This window comes from Lolium perenne, chromosome 7 (genome assembly GCF_019359855.2).
Source record: "Lolium perenne isolate Kyuss_39 chromosome 7, Kyuss_2.0, whole genome shotgun sequence".
Lineage (NCBI taxonomy): Eukaryota > Viridiplantae > Streptophyta > Magnoliopsida > Poales > Poaceae > Lolium > Lolium perenne.
In genome coordinates this window covers 271,234,981-271,251,534 of record NC_067250.2, presented here as the reverse complement: position 1 = coordinate 271,251,534, position 16,554 = coordinate 271,234,981, and the positions used below count along the sequence as shown (strand labels likewise).

The 16,554-nt window shown below is 43.4% G+C and overlaps 2 protein-coding genes across 2 annotated transcripts; both read right to left on the bottom strand.

Moving 5' to 3' along the window:
- Positions 1–4,082: 4,082 nt before the first annotated feature.
- LOC139833939 (uncharacterized) lies at positions 4,083–4,517 on the bottom strand. The gene has a single exon (XM_071824314.1). The coding sequence runs from the start codon at positions 4,515–4,517 to the stop codon at positions 4,083–4,085; it is 435 nt and encodes a 144-aa protein (XP_071680415.1).
- Positions 4,518–8,417: 3,900 nt separating this feature from the next.
- LOC127312864 (NADH dehydrogenase [ubiquinone] 1 beta subcomplex subunit 9) lies at positions 8,418–10,441 on the bottom strand. Its single transcript, XM_051343410.2, has 5 exons — positions 10,237–10,441; positions 10,119–10,160; positions 9,941–10,022; positions 8,931–8,986; positions 8,418–8,687 (listed from the first exon to the last, which is right to left on the bottom strand). Exons 1-5 carry the CDS (start codon positions 10,360–10,362, stop codon positions 8,649–8,651), a joined length of 345 nt encoding a protein of 114 aa, XP_051199370.1. The 5' UTR covers positions 10,363–10,441; the 3' UTR covers positions 8,418–8,648.
- Between the last annotated feature and the right edge of the window lie 6,113 nt (positions 10,442–16,554).

Sequence of the window (16,554 nt, the reverse complement as noted above, 5' to 3'; positions counted from 1 at the left end):
AGGAAGTTTTCAAGGATCAAGAGAGGAGTATGATGCAACATGATCAAGGAGAGTGAAAGCTCTAAGCTTGGGGATGCCCCGGTGGTTCACCCCTGCATATATCAAGAAGACTCAAGCGTCTAAGCTTGGGGATGCCCAAGGCATCCCCTTCTTCATCGACAACATTATCAGGTTCCTCCCCTGAAACTATATTTTTATTCCATCACATCTTATGTGCTTTGCTTGGAGCGTCGGTTTGTTTTTGTTTTTGTTTTGTTTGAATAAAATGGATCCTAGCATTCACTTTATGGGAGAGAGACACGCTCCGCTGTAGCATATGGACAAGTATGTCCTTGGTTTCTACTCATAGTATTCATGGCGAAGTTTCTTCTTCGTTAAATTGTTATATGGTTGGAATTGGAAAATGATACATGTAGTAATTGCTATAAATGTCTTGGGTAATGTGATACTTGGCAATTGTTGTGCTCATGATTAAGCTCTTGCACCATATGCTTTGCACCTATTAATGAAGAAATACATAGAGCATGCTAAAATTTGGTTTGCATATTTGGTTTCTCTAAGGTCTAGATAATTTCTAGTATTAAGTTTGAACAACAAGGAAGACGGTGTAGAGTCTTATAATGTTTTCAATATGTCTTTTATGTGAGTTTTGCTGCACCAGTTCATCCTTGTGTTTGTTTCAAATAAGCCTTGCTAGCCTAAACCTTGTATCGAGAGGGAATACTTCTCATGCATCCAAAATACTTGAGCCAACCACTATGCCATTTGTGTCCACCATACCTACCTACTACATGGTATTTTCCGCCATTCCAAAGTAAATTGCTTGAGTGCTACCTTTAAAATTCCATCATTCACCTTTGCAATATATAGCTCATGGGACAAATAGCTTAAAAATTATTGTGGTATTGAATATGTAATTATGCACTTTATCTCTTATTAAGTTGCTTGTTGTGCGATAACCATGTTTACTGGGGACGCCATCAACTATTCATTGTTGAATTTCATGTGAGTTGCTATGCATGTCCGTCTTGTTTGAAGTAAGAGCGATCTACCACCTTATGGTTAAGCATGCATATTGTTAGAGAAGAACATTGGGCCGCTAACTAAAGCCATGATCCATGGTGGAAGTTTCAGTTTTGGACAAATATCCTCAATCTCAAATGAGAAAATTATTAATTGTTGTTACATGCTTATGCATAAAAGAGGAGTCCATTATCTGTTGTCTATGTTGTCCCGGTATGGATGTCTAAGTTGAAGAATAATCAATAGCGAGAAATCCAATGCGAGCTTTCTCCTTAGACCTTTGTACAGGCGGCATAGAGGTACCCCTTTGTGACACTTGGTTAAAACAGTGCATTGTGATGATCCGGTAGTCCAAGCTAATTAGGACAAGGTGCGGGCACTATTAGTACACTATGCATGAGGCTTGCAACTTATAAGATATAATTTACATGATGCATATGCTTTATTACTACCGTTGACAAAATTATTTCATGTTTTCAAAATCAAAGCTCTAGCACAAATATAGCAATCGATGCTTTTCCTCTATGAGGACCATTCTTTTACTTTCAATGTTGAGTCAGTTCACCTATTTCTCTCCACCTCAAGAAGCAAACACTTGTGTGAACTATGCATTGATTCCTACATACTTGCTTATTGCACTTATTATATTACTCTATGTTGACAATATCCAAGAGATATGTTACAAGTTGAAAGCAACCGCTGAAACTTAATCTTCTTTTGTGTTGCTTCAATGCTTTTACTTTGAATTATTGCTTTATGAGTTAACTCTTATGCAAGACTTATTGATGCTTGTCTTGAAGTGCTATTCATGAAAAGTCTTTGCTTTATGATTCACTTGTTTACTCATGTCATATACATTGTTTTGATCGCTGCATTCACTACATATGCTTTACAAATAGTATGATCAAGATTATGATGGCATGTCACTCCAGAAATTATCTGTGTTATCGTTTTACCTGCTCGGGACGAGCAGAACTAAGCTTGGGGATGCTGATACGTCTCCGACGTATCGATAATTTCTTATGTTCCATGCCACATTATTGATGTTATCTACATGTTTTATGCACACTTTATGTCATATTCGTGCATTTTCTGGAACTAACCTATTAACAAGATGCCGAAGTGCCGATTCTTTGTTTCTGCTGTTTTTGGTTTCAGAAATCCTAGTAACGAAATATTCTCGGAATTGGACGAAATTAAAGCCCAGGGGGCTATTTTTCCACGAAGCTTCCAGAAGTCCGAAGGAGAGACGAAGAGGGGCCACGAGGGAGCCAAACCCTAGGGCGGCGCGGCCCCCCCTTGGCCGCGCGGGCCTATGGTGTGGGCCCCCCGTGCCGCCTCTTGACTTGCCCTTCCGCCTACTTAAAGCCTCCGTGACGAAACCCCCGATGCAAGAGCCACGATACGGAAAACCTTACAGAGACGCCGCCACCGCCGATCCCATCTCGGGGGATCCAGGAGATCGCCTCCGGCACCCTGCCGGAGAGGGGATTCATCTCCCGGAGGACTCTACACCGCCATGGTCGCCTCCGGAGTGATGAGTGAGTAGTCTACCCCTGGACTATGGGTCCATAGCTGTAGCTAGATGGTTGTCTTCTCCCCATTGTGCTATCATTGTCGGATCTTGTGAGCTGCCTAACATGATCAAGATCATCTATCTGTAATTCTATATGTTGCGTTTGTTGGGATCCGATGAATAGAGAATACTTGTTATGTTGATTATCAAAGTTATATCTATGTGTTGTTTATGATCTTGCATGCTTTCCGTTACTAGTAGATGCTCTGGCCAAGTAGATGCTTGTAACTCCAAGAGGGAGTACTTATGCTCGATAGTGGGTTCATGCCTGCATTGACACAGGACGATGTGAGAAAGTTCTAAGGTTGTGTTGTGCTGTTGCCACTAGGGATAAAACATTGATGCTATGTCTAAGGATGTAGTTGTTGATTACATTACGCACCATACTTAATGCAATTGTCTGTTGCTTTGCAACTTAATACTGGAGGGGGTTCGGATGATAACCTGAAGGTGGACTTTTTAGGCATAGATGCAGTTGGATGGCGGTCTATGTACTTTGTCGTAATGCCCAATTAAATCTCACTATACTCATCATGATATGTATGTGCATGGTCATGCTCTCTTTATTTGTCAATTGCCCAACTGTAATTTGTTCACCCAACATGCTGTTTATCTTATGGGAGAGACACCTCTAGTGAACTGTGGACCCCGGTCCAATTCTCTTTACTGAAATACAATCTACTGCTATATTGTTCTACTGTTTTCTGCAAACAATCATCTTCCACACAATACGGTTAATCCTTTGTTACAGCAAGCCGGTGAGATTGACAACCTCACTGTTTCGTTGGGGCAAAGTACTTTGGTTGTGTTGTGCAGGTTCCACGTTGGCGCCGGAATCCCTGGTGTTGCGCCGCACTACATCTCGTCGCCATCAACCTTCAACGTGCTTCTTGACTCCTACTGATTCGATAAACCTTGGTTTCTTACTGAGGGAAACTTGCTGCTGTACGCATCACACCTTCCACTTGGGGTTCCCAACGAGCGTGTGCTTTACGCGTCATCAGTCGGCGCGGCCAAGGGTGGGGCCGCGCCGCCTACCCTCCTGGCCACCTCGTGGCCCCACTTCGTTGACTCTTCGGTCTTCTGGAAGCTTCGTGCCAAAATAGGACCCTGGGCGTTGATTTCGTCCAATTCCGAGAATATTTCCTTACTAGGATTTCTGAAACCAAAAACAGAAGAAAACAGCAACTGGCTCTTCGGCATCTCGTTAATAGGTTAGTGCCGAAAAATGCATAATAATGACATATAAAGTGTATAAAACATGTGAGTATCATCATAAAAGTAGCATGGAACATAAGAAATTATAGATACGTTTGAGACGTATCAGACGCCGGGCTAGAAGGACGGAGGAGGGCGCGGATAAGGAGGACCGCCGCCATGGCCGACAGGAGGAGGGGCGCCCCCGGCATGCGGTATGTTGCCACCGTTGGGAAGCACGCTGTTGCCGCTGGCCCAGAGCGTGGTAGATGCCGCGTGCTTGGCATCAGTCTTTTTTTGCGCCTCCTCGAGAACCAGTGCGGTGCAGGAACGTGGGGAACGGCACCTGGTAGGAAAGGAAAGAGCGAAGGTGGATGTATTGCTCGTTGAGGCCGCGTAGAACCGTGAGGACGAGGGTGTCATCCAAGATCTTCTCACCAACATCACCGAGAGCATCGGCAAGAGACTTTAGCTTGACGCAGTAATCATGGACACTCATGTCGCCTTGTGGCGTGTTGCGGAATTCCGCATCGAGGGCGAGGGCGCGGCTTTTCTTGTTGTCGTGGAAGAGGTTGGCGATGGAGTCCCAGATCTGCCGCGCCGTCGAGCCAAGGGATATGACGATACCGAAGAGCTCGGTTGAGATTGATCCATAGATCCAGGAAAGTACGATGAAGTCGTCACACGCCCAGTCGGAGGTGGGGGAGGTGTCCGAAGGCATGGCTCTGCGTTGCCGGTGACGTGGCTGGTGATCAAGGGTGATGGCGACGGGGTCTTGACGGAGGAGACGCGGGTGGAGGGGTTTTTGGGGGTAGGGTTGCTATCGACGGCCTTGCCCATCTCGGCAGCACGGCGGTCGAGCTCTTCTTGACGCGTCTGAAGGAGGGATTTGCGCTGCTTCAGCTCGGCTTCGAGCTTGGTGATCTCGTCGGGAGTCATCGTGACGGCGGGGTAGGGGTAGGGTTTCAAAAATTCTAGGGTTTAGAGGGGGTAGGATCGGCTGGTACTCTGATACCATGAAAGCCGAATAGAACTTGAGGCTGCGTGATCAAAGTCACGGCCTCCCCCTCATATATTTATATGCCAAAGAGATACAAGTACAAGGCAATTACAATTCAAATACATGTCTGTATGTAGCTAGGAGTCTTGGAGTCTACTCAAAGTCGGCGTGGACGTCGTGTCTGTCTCCTTCTCTAACATTTTGTATATATTGATATTTTATTATGAATATTTGGTTAAATATTAAAAAAAATTGACTTCTCGGAGGCGGGAGAGAGAGATTGCGCTTGTGATGGTCTATCCTCGTTTCTTCAAAGTAGAGAATTACTTGTGTGAAATATTATCACTTGCAAAAAAATATGTTTAAGGCTGGATTAGGTGATTCCATGGGTTATTCATTGGACGTATAAGTGTCAGCTAATTTTCTCATTCAATGAAACATATTCAGACTGGTTCTTATGTGCATGGTGTGTGTAGTTCTTCCCTCATTCAGGGAAATCATATACTGTAGTATAGAAGAGAGATACTCCAGTTACGGAGAACTGATCACTTATAAGTTCACACCTGATGAATCAGCTAGCACATTTTATTGAATCTGCTACACCAATCAGATACTCCACATTTTCACAGAGAACTGATCAGTTCACACTTGACACTTATGAATCAGCTAGTACAGTACATTTTATTGAATCTGCTACAGCAATTAATCAAGTCGAAGAGACTTATTCACCCCTAGCAAGCAAGAGTTTTCTAGTCCGGTGTGGGGATGCTGTAGAGTACATTCAAGCTCTCGGTGTCGTTGGATGACCCAGCGCGCAGCAGCAGTAGGGTTCTTTATATGATACGCAGCTGCCTTGAGACTTATCATATCCTCGCCATCCACAGGTCTTCCGGCATAGAGGGATCGAGCAGTCTTTCAGAGGAAAACACTCCGAGATCACCGTGTCCGTCGTATCTACGCACAAGTGATCACAGCAACCACAACCCATTTAGCATCATCCAAAGTGTATGAAAATACTGAATAATGAAGATAAGAGAAAGAAACGTACCTGCGTGAGAGGGCAAGAAAGAGGTAGCCATGACAATAAGAGCTACTAGTACCAAGCACATAGCCCGAGCGTTGTTCTTGATAAGCGCCATGAGGAGTAGTAGTTAGCCTCTTGATCCTGATATTCCTCTTCTGTTCTGCTATCAGTCTATCTCCCTTATGCTACTGTTTATATAGAAACATGGGCATTCATTGGTTTTCTTTCTTTGGATGTCATTAATTTGGATCCTTAGATCTTTCGCAGATATTTTTTTGGATCTTTAGACTAGCCACAATGAAAGTATCATAAGTAGTATCATGCATGTCATGTTGACAAAAAATCTGATGTGGCGCACCAATTAATGAGGTGAGAGATGGATGTGGTATCATAATATGATACCGTATCATAGCACGTAAAACTAGAAAATTTAATGGCAAATACATCATATACACAAATTTGCATTGAGATTTTACAAAATATTAAATATGATGATACCATGATACTATCATATGATACTATGCATTGTCATAAGCTAGTATCATGTGCATGATAACACGCATATTCATTAATTCATAATATCACACATACTCATTAATTCGTAATTAGTTGCATAGTAGAAAAAATGTCTTTGGGATACTCATTATCAAGGTTTTGGCTCCTGAATAGAAAAATTTCCCAAGGGGGCTCGGGATTCCCGGTTACCGCGGTAACCGAGAAATCTCGCCCGGTTACCGAGCAAATTCAAAAATCAAATTTTGAATTCAAATTGTGTCTGTAGCACTTAATTCACGTTTAAGCTATGTTTGAACACATTAGAGTACGTACCTCGATGGCGTTTAGTTAGCTCTCTTGTGCATCGCCTTGATGTCGTGAGTTCGATCCCTTCGATTATTTTTTTAGCATCATTTTGTCATATTATTACTGAATTTTGTCATCGCTTTAGTTTTATTCAGAGATACCGTTTCTTTATACGTGATTAGGCATTCAAATTCAAAGAAATTCGGGATTTTTTGCTAGGTTAGCCTATTTACTGAGGGTGCTCGGGAAACTCGGTTACCGGGCGGTAACCAGATTTACCGACCGGTAACCAAATCCCTTCTCATTATGTCCTGCTATTTCATGCATTGAGTAATTAGTTTACTATTATTCGGTATCCTTGTTCACCTTTTATGCCATCACTCATTATTTCCTTCCTCACTTGAGCATATTGCCTTTTATATGCTGACATCATTTTGCCCTTTCTATCCTCTATCTTTTACTTGCTGCTTCCTACTCATTGTGTGTTGGTGTCCTTCACTTACATAATAGCCTTCCAAATATATAAGATGTATACTCGACAAGGTTGAACTACAACACGTCAAAGAAATTTCCGTTGGAAGTTAAAGAAAATAAAATCACAAAAGAAAACCACACTGAGAGGAGAAATATGCTCAACAAACAAAACGAAACGATATGAACTACCCAACTAGCCCATTTAAGCATTTGCTGCTAATTGTCAAAGCTCGAAACCTTTTGGTTGCTTTCTATGTTTCCCACTTATGTATTAGGAAGTGTGCAACGTATCTTTTTAATACTACTCCCTCCGTCCATGAAAGGTTATTTTCAAATTTGTGAAAATTTGAATATATCTAGATCCAATTTAGTATACAGATACATAAATATTTTGATAAAATTGAGATATCTTTTATGGACAGAGAGTTTTTGTAACAAACTTGAGAGGTCACTAAACAACACATGCAGTAGGGCTCTGCGGCTCAAGTGGGAGTGGTTCAGATGGACATAGCGTGATCCAGCGATCAATCTCACAAGGATCTCTCTACGGCATGCATCACTATCTCGCTTGGGAACGGCGAGACCGCGAAGGTCTGGTCTGTGAAGTGTCTCAGTGGACATGCTCCCAGGCGGCTGGCGCCTCTCGCAGCGAGGAAGATAGGACCAACCTGACAATCAAGGATTGCGGATAATCAACACCAAAACTCAGCTCGATCAGTTCGTCTCGCTTTGGAGCACTATTCAGACTGTTCCGCTGACGGACGACTGGGATGATGTTGTCTGGAACTTCACAGCCGATAGGCAGTATTCGGCAAGCTCAGCATACAACAGTTCAGTTCTTCGGCAGGTTGAGGCAGCCTCAGCTGGAGCACGAGTGGCACATTCGGGCCGAGGGCAAGATCAAATAGTACTTCTTCTGGCTGATGCTATAGAACAGGAACTGGACGGCATATAGGCTTTGTGCGCAATGGCTCCCAGATGACGCTACCTGCTGACTCTGCAACCAGGATTTCGAAACAGCATTTGCTTCCGTTTCCACCTCGATCGGCAGCTGCTGGGTAAAAACTTCATTGTGGCAAGTCTAGCGAGCAACAAAAGTGTGAAATCCCCTTTTCTATAATGCAAAAGCAGAGCATTTGCTGTTCCCGTAAAAAAAGCATATACAGTACATTGCTTGAACTTCTTCTCTTTTCTATGTGAATGAAACTATTCCTTGAACAATTCTTGGAGGAAGCGGGAAAAATTATGTGTCTGGTATCACCCCATTTTGGGCTGATCGACCATCCAGGGCTGATACAGAAAGGCAACGGCAGGTACCAGAGTAGCATCACATCAATGTTTGTGCATTCAAACACTTGGTGCATGGTGAACTAGCTGATGAGCACAAAATAGTTGTCATACAACATCCATGATAAAAGGAACTCTTGGAAGGAGGCGAGTAATTTTATTTTGTTCTTGACAATATTACAACAGCTTGGTTGCATGGAAAAGGGAAAGCAGGTTCTTTGTACTCCGCAGGTACCAGGTTCTGCGCACAAATGCAGGGTTCCTGCTCAATGTTCTTCTTTGCCAAAGTTGTAGACAATCTCAATCTGCAAAGGCAATGTTACCATTTTAAAAAGTGGTGCAACATTTCATATGCATTGTATAATCAAAGGGGAAACAATATTACATCCCTACAATGAAACAACTAATTCATCACGTAAATGCACTTGGGGGCATTTACCAAACTCTTATTCTTACATCATGAAATTTGCATCATCAGCAGCAGCAAGCATGAGATCGCATGGTTAAACAGTAACTGTAGCAACAACACATTCGATATATGTTCTTACCCCTTCAGGTGGAGGAGGGTTCCTTGTGAATTTAGTGCCACCAGGAGCCCATGGAACTGCAGAGATAGATACGTTGCTTAGACTCATCAATCAGAAGAATCACAACATGGCAAACCAGTAAACCAAAAATCAAGTCCAAAAACAGGTGCTGCATCACAGGAACGCATAGACCCATGATGCAAATGAGTAGTTTGCTACAGGTTGGACGATATGAAAATGCTAATACATACATTGAAAATAACCGTTCCAAAACTACTGATACTTTCCTCAATTTAATGTAAGGCCTCCTAAGCACAACGATTAATCGATTATGAAGCAAAAGTATCCACAACAGTTTAACATTTTTCCCCTGAAAAGATCATTTCACCATCAGGAACTGCATGTGTATGATGAAGCTGAAGCAGCCTTTATTATCAGGAAATATTTAATGGTAAACAGAATTTGGCCTGAAAGTAGAATAACATGCCCCTAAAATGAATGTGTAACAAGTCTGTACATTTCTGGCTTGAAGAAGTTTTGTTCACACTGAAGGTTAACACCAAGCAAAACACGAAGATAATGTCACCACAGAGTTAGTTGTGACTAGCAACACAGCTCACACCTCGAGCAAAGATAGGTGCTAACCTAAGATAACCTGAACTATTTCTTAGAGAGAAGGCTGTTCTCCTCTGGTATTGAAAGCTAATAAGCTGTTGTACAAACCAGCAAAAGTACATACCTAGATAAAATGATGAACTAAGTGAGACATGTATGTAGCAATGCCATTTAAACAGTCTCACGGTAGCTGTAGCCAAACACCTCTAAGCAATCAATCATTAAAACAAAGCAGGTTGAGCTCACAACTTAGTAAACCATACAAACTCATTGGTAATACCCACCCTAGGTGTTCGGAATACTTCCGACAAAATGGTGAGATACTTGACGTTCAACTGCCTAACGAAACAACCATTGATATCCACAATATAGGCACCAACAGCAGGAACAGAGGGCGCGAGCATTTCAAGGCTTACCAATGTAAGGATCCGGGTGCTGGAAGTTCCTCTGCCGCGCTTCCGCGTCGTCGATGAGCCTGTCGATCACGTCCAGGTTCTCCTGCCACACCGACAGAAACCCATCAAAACGCCGCGGGGATCCACATCTGACGCGAATTCAAACGGGGGAGAGCGAGATGCGAATCGCCAGTCTTACCACATTTCTGTTGGCCTCGAACTTGTCCCGGAGATCCGACGCCTGCACGGGGGAAGAACACGGGGTCAGATCCGCGAGGGGGCGGGGGGATCGGGGGAGGGGGAGGGGAGGCGCTCACGTCCTGGTAGAAGAGGTGGCGGTGGACGGCCCAGTTGAGGGTGTCCTTGAGCGCGCGGCGGTAGAGCAGCCGCACCCGCTCCTTCTGCCCCGCGCGCCGCGCCAGGTACCCCGCCGTCGTCGACATCGACCTCGCCGCCGCCGCCGCTTCTTCCTCTTCTTCTCGGAGTTTCTCTCTCCTCTCCGCTGCGGTAGTGTGTGTGGGATTCGGATTGGGGCTGGAAGGAAGGAGACCCGGTCGGGGTGGCCCAATTGGATTGGTGGTGGTTGGGCGACTAGCCCGGCACTGCTTAAATGGGCTTTCCTTCGATCTCTCTGGGCCGAGTGTTTTTCTGTGAAGTATGGGCCGAATAAAATGTGCCATAGTTCCACTTTAAAAGTTTTTTATACGGAGATTTAAAAAAAAGTTCTTTATACACACTGATCAAACGGATATCCGACGGATACGGTAGAGGATATGGTATTGATACTATCCGACGGATACGGATTATCCGCCATTTTTTGCGGATTATCCGAGGTCCACAAAGAGGATAATCTGAAAAAACTAGCCCAATCCTAAATATTTAGATAATATGGTTAGTTCATCGGCCAAAATTTGTATTCTATTAGCACGCAATTTGCTTTGTTGTAGGAACAAGTGTGTACATTTAGCTATAGTCCATAATTACAAACATATTTTACATTAAAAAGTATACTTCTATTTTTTATATGCATATTTTCGTAATAATCCGCATCCGATCCGAGTCCGGTCCGAATCCGCATCAGACCATTATCCGCTCCGATCCGAATCCATTATAAAAATACGGTAAAGGATATGGTAAGAGCAATATCCGATCCGATCCGATCCGTTTACATCCCTATATACACTTAGTATACTCAACATCCTATTTAAAAATCCAATCTGACACCAATAGTTGAAAAAAAAAACTGAACTATGAAAGTCAATTATGCAGGCGCTAGTCAAGCTGACCTCGGTACATGGAATTTTGAGCTCCTTTGTTTTCTATTTCTGCCACTTTAGCTGGTGGTAGCTGCCTATGCATGCCTACATGTTATTGTAAATGGATGTTGAAACGTTCAAGGATGAGTTAGTTACACGGTCATGAATGAGCCAATGAAGATTACGACTTCAGATCTCTCGTCTCATTGTCAACTTATACTTGGTCTCTTGTTTCGATACGAAACTGGTACTTGATCTCCAACCAAAATCAGTCCATAGATACCGATGACGTAGAAAATTAGGTTGTATCCAGTATATCTAGAATTCCTGATCAATACTTGACTCTCCCTAGGATTCATGCAAATGCAATAATACTTTTGTCGATTACCTATACGCACGGCGATACCAGAAGTACTGATCAAATAAAGGATAATATGATCCATGGTACATTTTCTGAAGAATACGTTGAGTGTACATTTTTTTCGAAAAAGAGAGTTTCCTCTCCAATTTCTATGAATAGAAACCAAGAAAGTCACTACAGAGCAGTCTGTTTTTCAGATCCAAAACCGAAATAATAGCTACAGACAAACTAAGTGACACGTACAAGACGGGCTATCTCCGAGAAACTGTTCTCTTTGTGGAGAGAGGAAGTACTATAATCGCATATTCTTTAGGTACCCGCTAGATAAATTTATGTGGGCAGGGGTAAAGGAATTACTCAACTGCTATTGACCCATCGGGGGCTGGCGAATTCTTGGCTATATCTCATGGTTTGTCTGGCGCGTACCGGAGGTTAATTTGGTTTACTTTCGCGGCGCAATGCTGGGCCTTATGCAACATCAAACCTGCTGATGATATCTATAAAATGACTATATACATGACTGATGACCTGAGCACTTGTAGTTGCCCACGATCCATCTCTGGGACTGTATGGTGTTATGTAGTGCTGAAACAGTCTTTCGGTTGTATGCATGATTTTGTTTGGTCGCTATATGCTAAATGGATGTTTAAAATGTAAGAGAACGAAAACTGAAATTTATACGAACAACACAGGGAACTCTGCACATAGTCAGCTAACAGGAACACAGCAAAGACACATTCAGTCAAAGGTTTTTTCTCTCAAACTTCCGTCTTCCAGCAACCCGGAATAAAATTTGCTTTCCCATCAGAAGGATCACACCGGCAGTCTTGGCACTCCCATTCTCTATCCTTTTGAAGCTTGAAAATTTTCATTTGCTGCTTGTTCTACCAGCTTTATCACCCAAGCCAACTCGTCCCTGTTTGCCTGTTTTGGCTGCAAAATGGACCAAGAGTTTAACCAATGCTAAACTACTTTGGCGCACGGTCACTTTCACTTTTGACCTCCCACCTCCAGCCAATATTATAAATATGTTTGGTAATTGGTTAAATGGAGTTGATAGACAATCTAAGGCTTTCATCCGGGTTGGAGTTTTGGCCTTATACTGGTCTATATGGAGGGCGAGGAATGACATTATATTTAACAAAAAAAAATCTCTTCACTTTTTGCAAGTTATCCATATGGTGGCACATTGGGTTCAGTTGTGGGCTCTCCTGTCACCGGAGGGACAGCGGGATGCTATGGCTACTGGATGCACACGGCTCCAGACGGTCGCTCAGAATATCTTGTGCCAGGCTGGCTGGCGGCACAGTAGGCGGCTACATTGATGAGTAGTCTATTTTTGCTTTGTTTCTTTCGCTGGTTGATTCTTGTATCAATCCTTGGCGATGCTTGAGATGTAATAAACTATATAATACTCGTGAATTTCTTAATAAAAGGTCGTGTGCATCATCATGATGCAGAAGCCGGGGTTTTACTCCCCATTTCGAAAAAAAATGTGAATCAGGACAAAAGAATCACTGACTCTCTTATTCTCAAAGCAAGAAGCATTGCTGGATTTCCATATTGTCCAGAAAACTGCAGGAATCCGTACTGTAATCATCGTCTTTTTTTTCCTTTATTACTAAACCTATTTATCCAAACAGAGAACAACTCCTGGACTGAATCAGGAACATGTCCTAATCCAAAAGAACACTGGAAAATGTTTATTACCTGCTCATGATCCAAAAAGAAAGAAAGATATTGCCTTAGCAATTAGTGCTCAACATCCTCTTACAAATGCAATCTGACACCAAGTATTGAAAAGGAAACTGAACTATGAAAGTTAGTTATGCAGGCCCTAGTCAAGCTGACCTCGGTACACGGAATTTTGAGTTCCTCTGTCTGCTAATTTTTTGCCACTTCTGCTGGCGGTCGTTAGTGCCTAGGGCTGTATATTATTGTAAATGGACATTGAAACGTTCAAGGAGAGTTTGTCAAACGTTGCCGATGAAATTTAGGACTTCAAACCTCTTGTCATAACTGATACTTGGTCTCTTATTTTTTCTATCCAAATCTTGTAGTTGGTCGCCAACCAAAAACAGTCCATTGATACCAACGACTTCGAAGATCGGGTTGTATCCAATATCCAGATAATAGAGTACATAGTAAAGAAAATTTGTGCGGAAGAGAGTCTAGAGTAACTAATCCCCCCTGGTAGCGAAAATGTAACATTTCAGGATTCATGCAACCAAACTTCTGAAGTCCGTCACCTATCGATATCGATCACCCGTACACAGGGCGATACCAGAAGTGCTCGACCGAGTAAAGGATAATATGATCCATGGTACTCCCTCCGGTTCTAAATACTTATCGCAGGTTCAATGAAACTAGACATATTTTAGCTTACGTTTTGCGTAAATCCGTGACAAATATTTTGCGCTGGGGGAGTACGATTTCTGGAGAAAACAACTACGGTATGTACATACTGGTGCACACATAACATTTAGCCGCAGCTAGCCGGCAGTACAGTTTGCAATGCAACTCATATGATAGACGAGCAGCACTATCGCATAGTACCCTACTAATTTAAGAGCTTGGGTCCATTTTCTTCTCCCATGGATCTATATATTTATGCAGTTGGTGGCAGTAGCACTCCACTTTGCAGTGGAACTAACCAGTTTCTCCTGTCTTTTCTCCATGGCTGATCTGAATGTCTGAATAGATATAAATAAGAGCACGCACGTACAGGCACATTTTTCTGAATCTGCATAGCCGCGGTCTACCTAGTGCCTACCTGCATCCTTGTTCCAGTTGTTTAATGGCTTGGAACCTTCGCGTGTCAGACTGTCGGTCTCTCCATCTGCAGGCAGCAAGCTACTCTGCCGAGTATTTTACTGCATCCAATAATCGACGCTGCATTATCATACTGCTAAATCATGCTGCGGTAGTGGCGCCAAGGAGATGCTTCGGAGTACTGTACCTGCTCTCCCCTTCTGAATAGTTCTTTACTCGAGCTGATTCAGAATTCAGACCTCGCATCACGGCTGCTGCTCATGTTTCTTCGGAATTAGGCCGGCTGAGCGCGTGGAATAGCTTCTTTTCAAACTGCACGGCCAGCGTCGGCGTGCTCATCGAAGCAAAGGATTCCGGGTGTTGAAGGGGCGAGAGACGGAGTTTTCCTCGCGACGTACTCCCTCCGTTCTATAATTCTTATCATGGTTTTAGTTCAGAGGAAGTAAGAGCATGTCTAACAGACCCCTTACTTTTCTACCCCTTAAAACACGAGTAAAGGGCCCTGTATTCACTTTTTGCTGGCCGAAAACTCGTCCGAGCTAGCAGACCCTGTATCCCCACCCCGTAAAACAGAATCCTACGGAATATTCTGTTTTCAGCGGCGGCGCGCGGGGAAAACGGTTGAGAATTCTGAAATATCCGCGCGCCCTAGTGAAATGGGATGAGGGGTGTATTCAGCCTCCCGCCCCGTAGAAGTAAGGGGCGAAGAGCCGCCCCGTAACCAAAACTGTAAAAAATCGACCCGGGGGCCAGTTTTACGGGGTCTGCTAGACGGCCGGGTAGCGCCCAACCCCTTATTTTGACGATTATTATACGGGTTTGGCCCTTTTACGGGGTCTGTTAGACCTGCTCTAAGTAGGTACGCTCACAAGTCTCGGCCCGACATCACGCATAACCTAACCTGGCTTAAAGTTTTAGCTGCTGCCTGATGGGACTTGACCATATATGTGGCTACCTAGCTGAGCCGAATGAACACTACTTGCTGTGTAAAGTTAGCATCACAGTTAAGCATGATACAAGTAACCATATATGTCAAAAAAATTGCATCACGGCTGACAGACAACACATAGATAGAGTTATATAAGTGCTGAAGTGTCGCCGTCAGACGTCAACGGATCCAGTACACGTGCTGACTCGCAGGCGGTTAGGCATTCCCTGGAAGCATTGTTAAGTACTAATGAATGCCTTGATCGACCTTGGATTCGTTCTTGTTCAAGATTAATTATAGGGAAATCATGTAGGCACATCTGGGCTAGCGACGTCTCTGCAGAAAATTAATCAAAGCTTCAGGTATTCTGGGAGAGGGGAATGAGATATGATGTTGAGGGAAAGCACTTAGGCTCCGGTGCTCCTCCCCTAAAAAAAATCTGGAAGCGTCAGACACAACAACGGTGGAGATCTTTTCATACTTTTTTGTAAGCGGGGGTAAGATCATAATTTTAGTGTAGGTCCACCGTCCGTACAGATCTGTACAAGCCTGTATGGCCAGTGTCGTGTCGGACCTCTTTTTTGTACGTATCTACGATTTCAAAACAAAGCATGCACGATGTGGAGCGGTAATTAGGCAGATGAGATCGTTAACTGATCATGTGACCTCTTTTTCCTTCTTACGCGGCATCTGTATCAATACACATAGGGTTGGATATGGGTTTCGGCGGACCTAACACACGAAAAAAAACTAACTATGACTCTTCAACTTACATTTAGGGGGAGCACCGGAGCAACCCTCGAGGGAAAGATATAGTAAGAGATTCGATACATGCCGGCAAGTAAACCAGAAAAGGCTCTGTCCAAAGTCCGACGAGATTAATTAATGTACTGGGGTAACAAAGACAAGAAACTTACTCATTACAATCTACAAATTGTCAATGAAGACCATGATGAAGCTCCAAGCTTGATACTACATAGGCAACACGCAACATTTGACGGATGTTATGAATGATGTGCCACTAAATGTTAGTTGTTGGCGGGCCCTCGTGGGATGTAAATTGACGGTGGGGGCTGACTTGCAGTATGTTTGATACTCCCCCCTTCTATTTTTTTAAACGGGCCCCCAATCTATTAATTAAGAAAAGTTTTACAAGAAAGCAAACAGTGTTCATTATTACATAGGATTACTCTCCCAAAGTCACTTCGCCAAAATGTATTCCACCCGCTAAAACCCATAACCAGGTTTCCCTCTTGACCTTATCTAATATCACTTGGATAGTCGTTTGCTTATTATGGAAAACCTCATGTTGCGCTCA

Excerpts from the sequence above, each read along its gene's own strand:
- LOC139833939 (XM_071824314.1), bottom strand. The coding sequence starts at position 4,517 with ATGCCTTCGGACACCTCCCCCACCTCCGACTGGGCGTGTGACGACTTC.
- LOC127312864 (XM_051343410.2), bottom strand. The coding sequence starts at position 10,362 with ATGTCGACGACGGCGGGGTACCTGGCGCGGCGCGCGGGGCAGAAGGAG. Across the intron at positions 10,161-10,236 it reads GCCACCTCTTCTACCAGGAC|GCGTCGGATCTCCGGGACAA; the intron begins GTGAGCGCCTCC and ends TCCCCCGTGCAG. Across the intron at positions 8,688-8,930 it reads ACCCTCCTCCACCTGAAGGG|ATTGAGATTGTCTACAACTT; the intron begins GTAAGAACATAT and ends TTGCCTTTGCAG.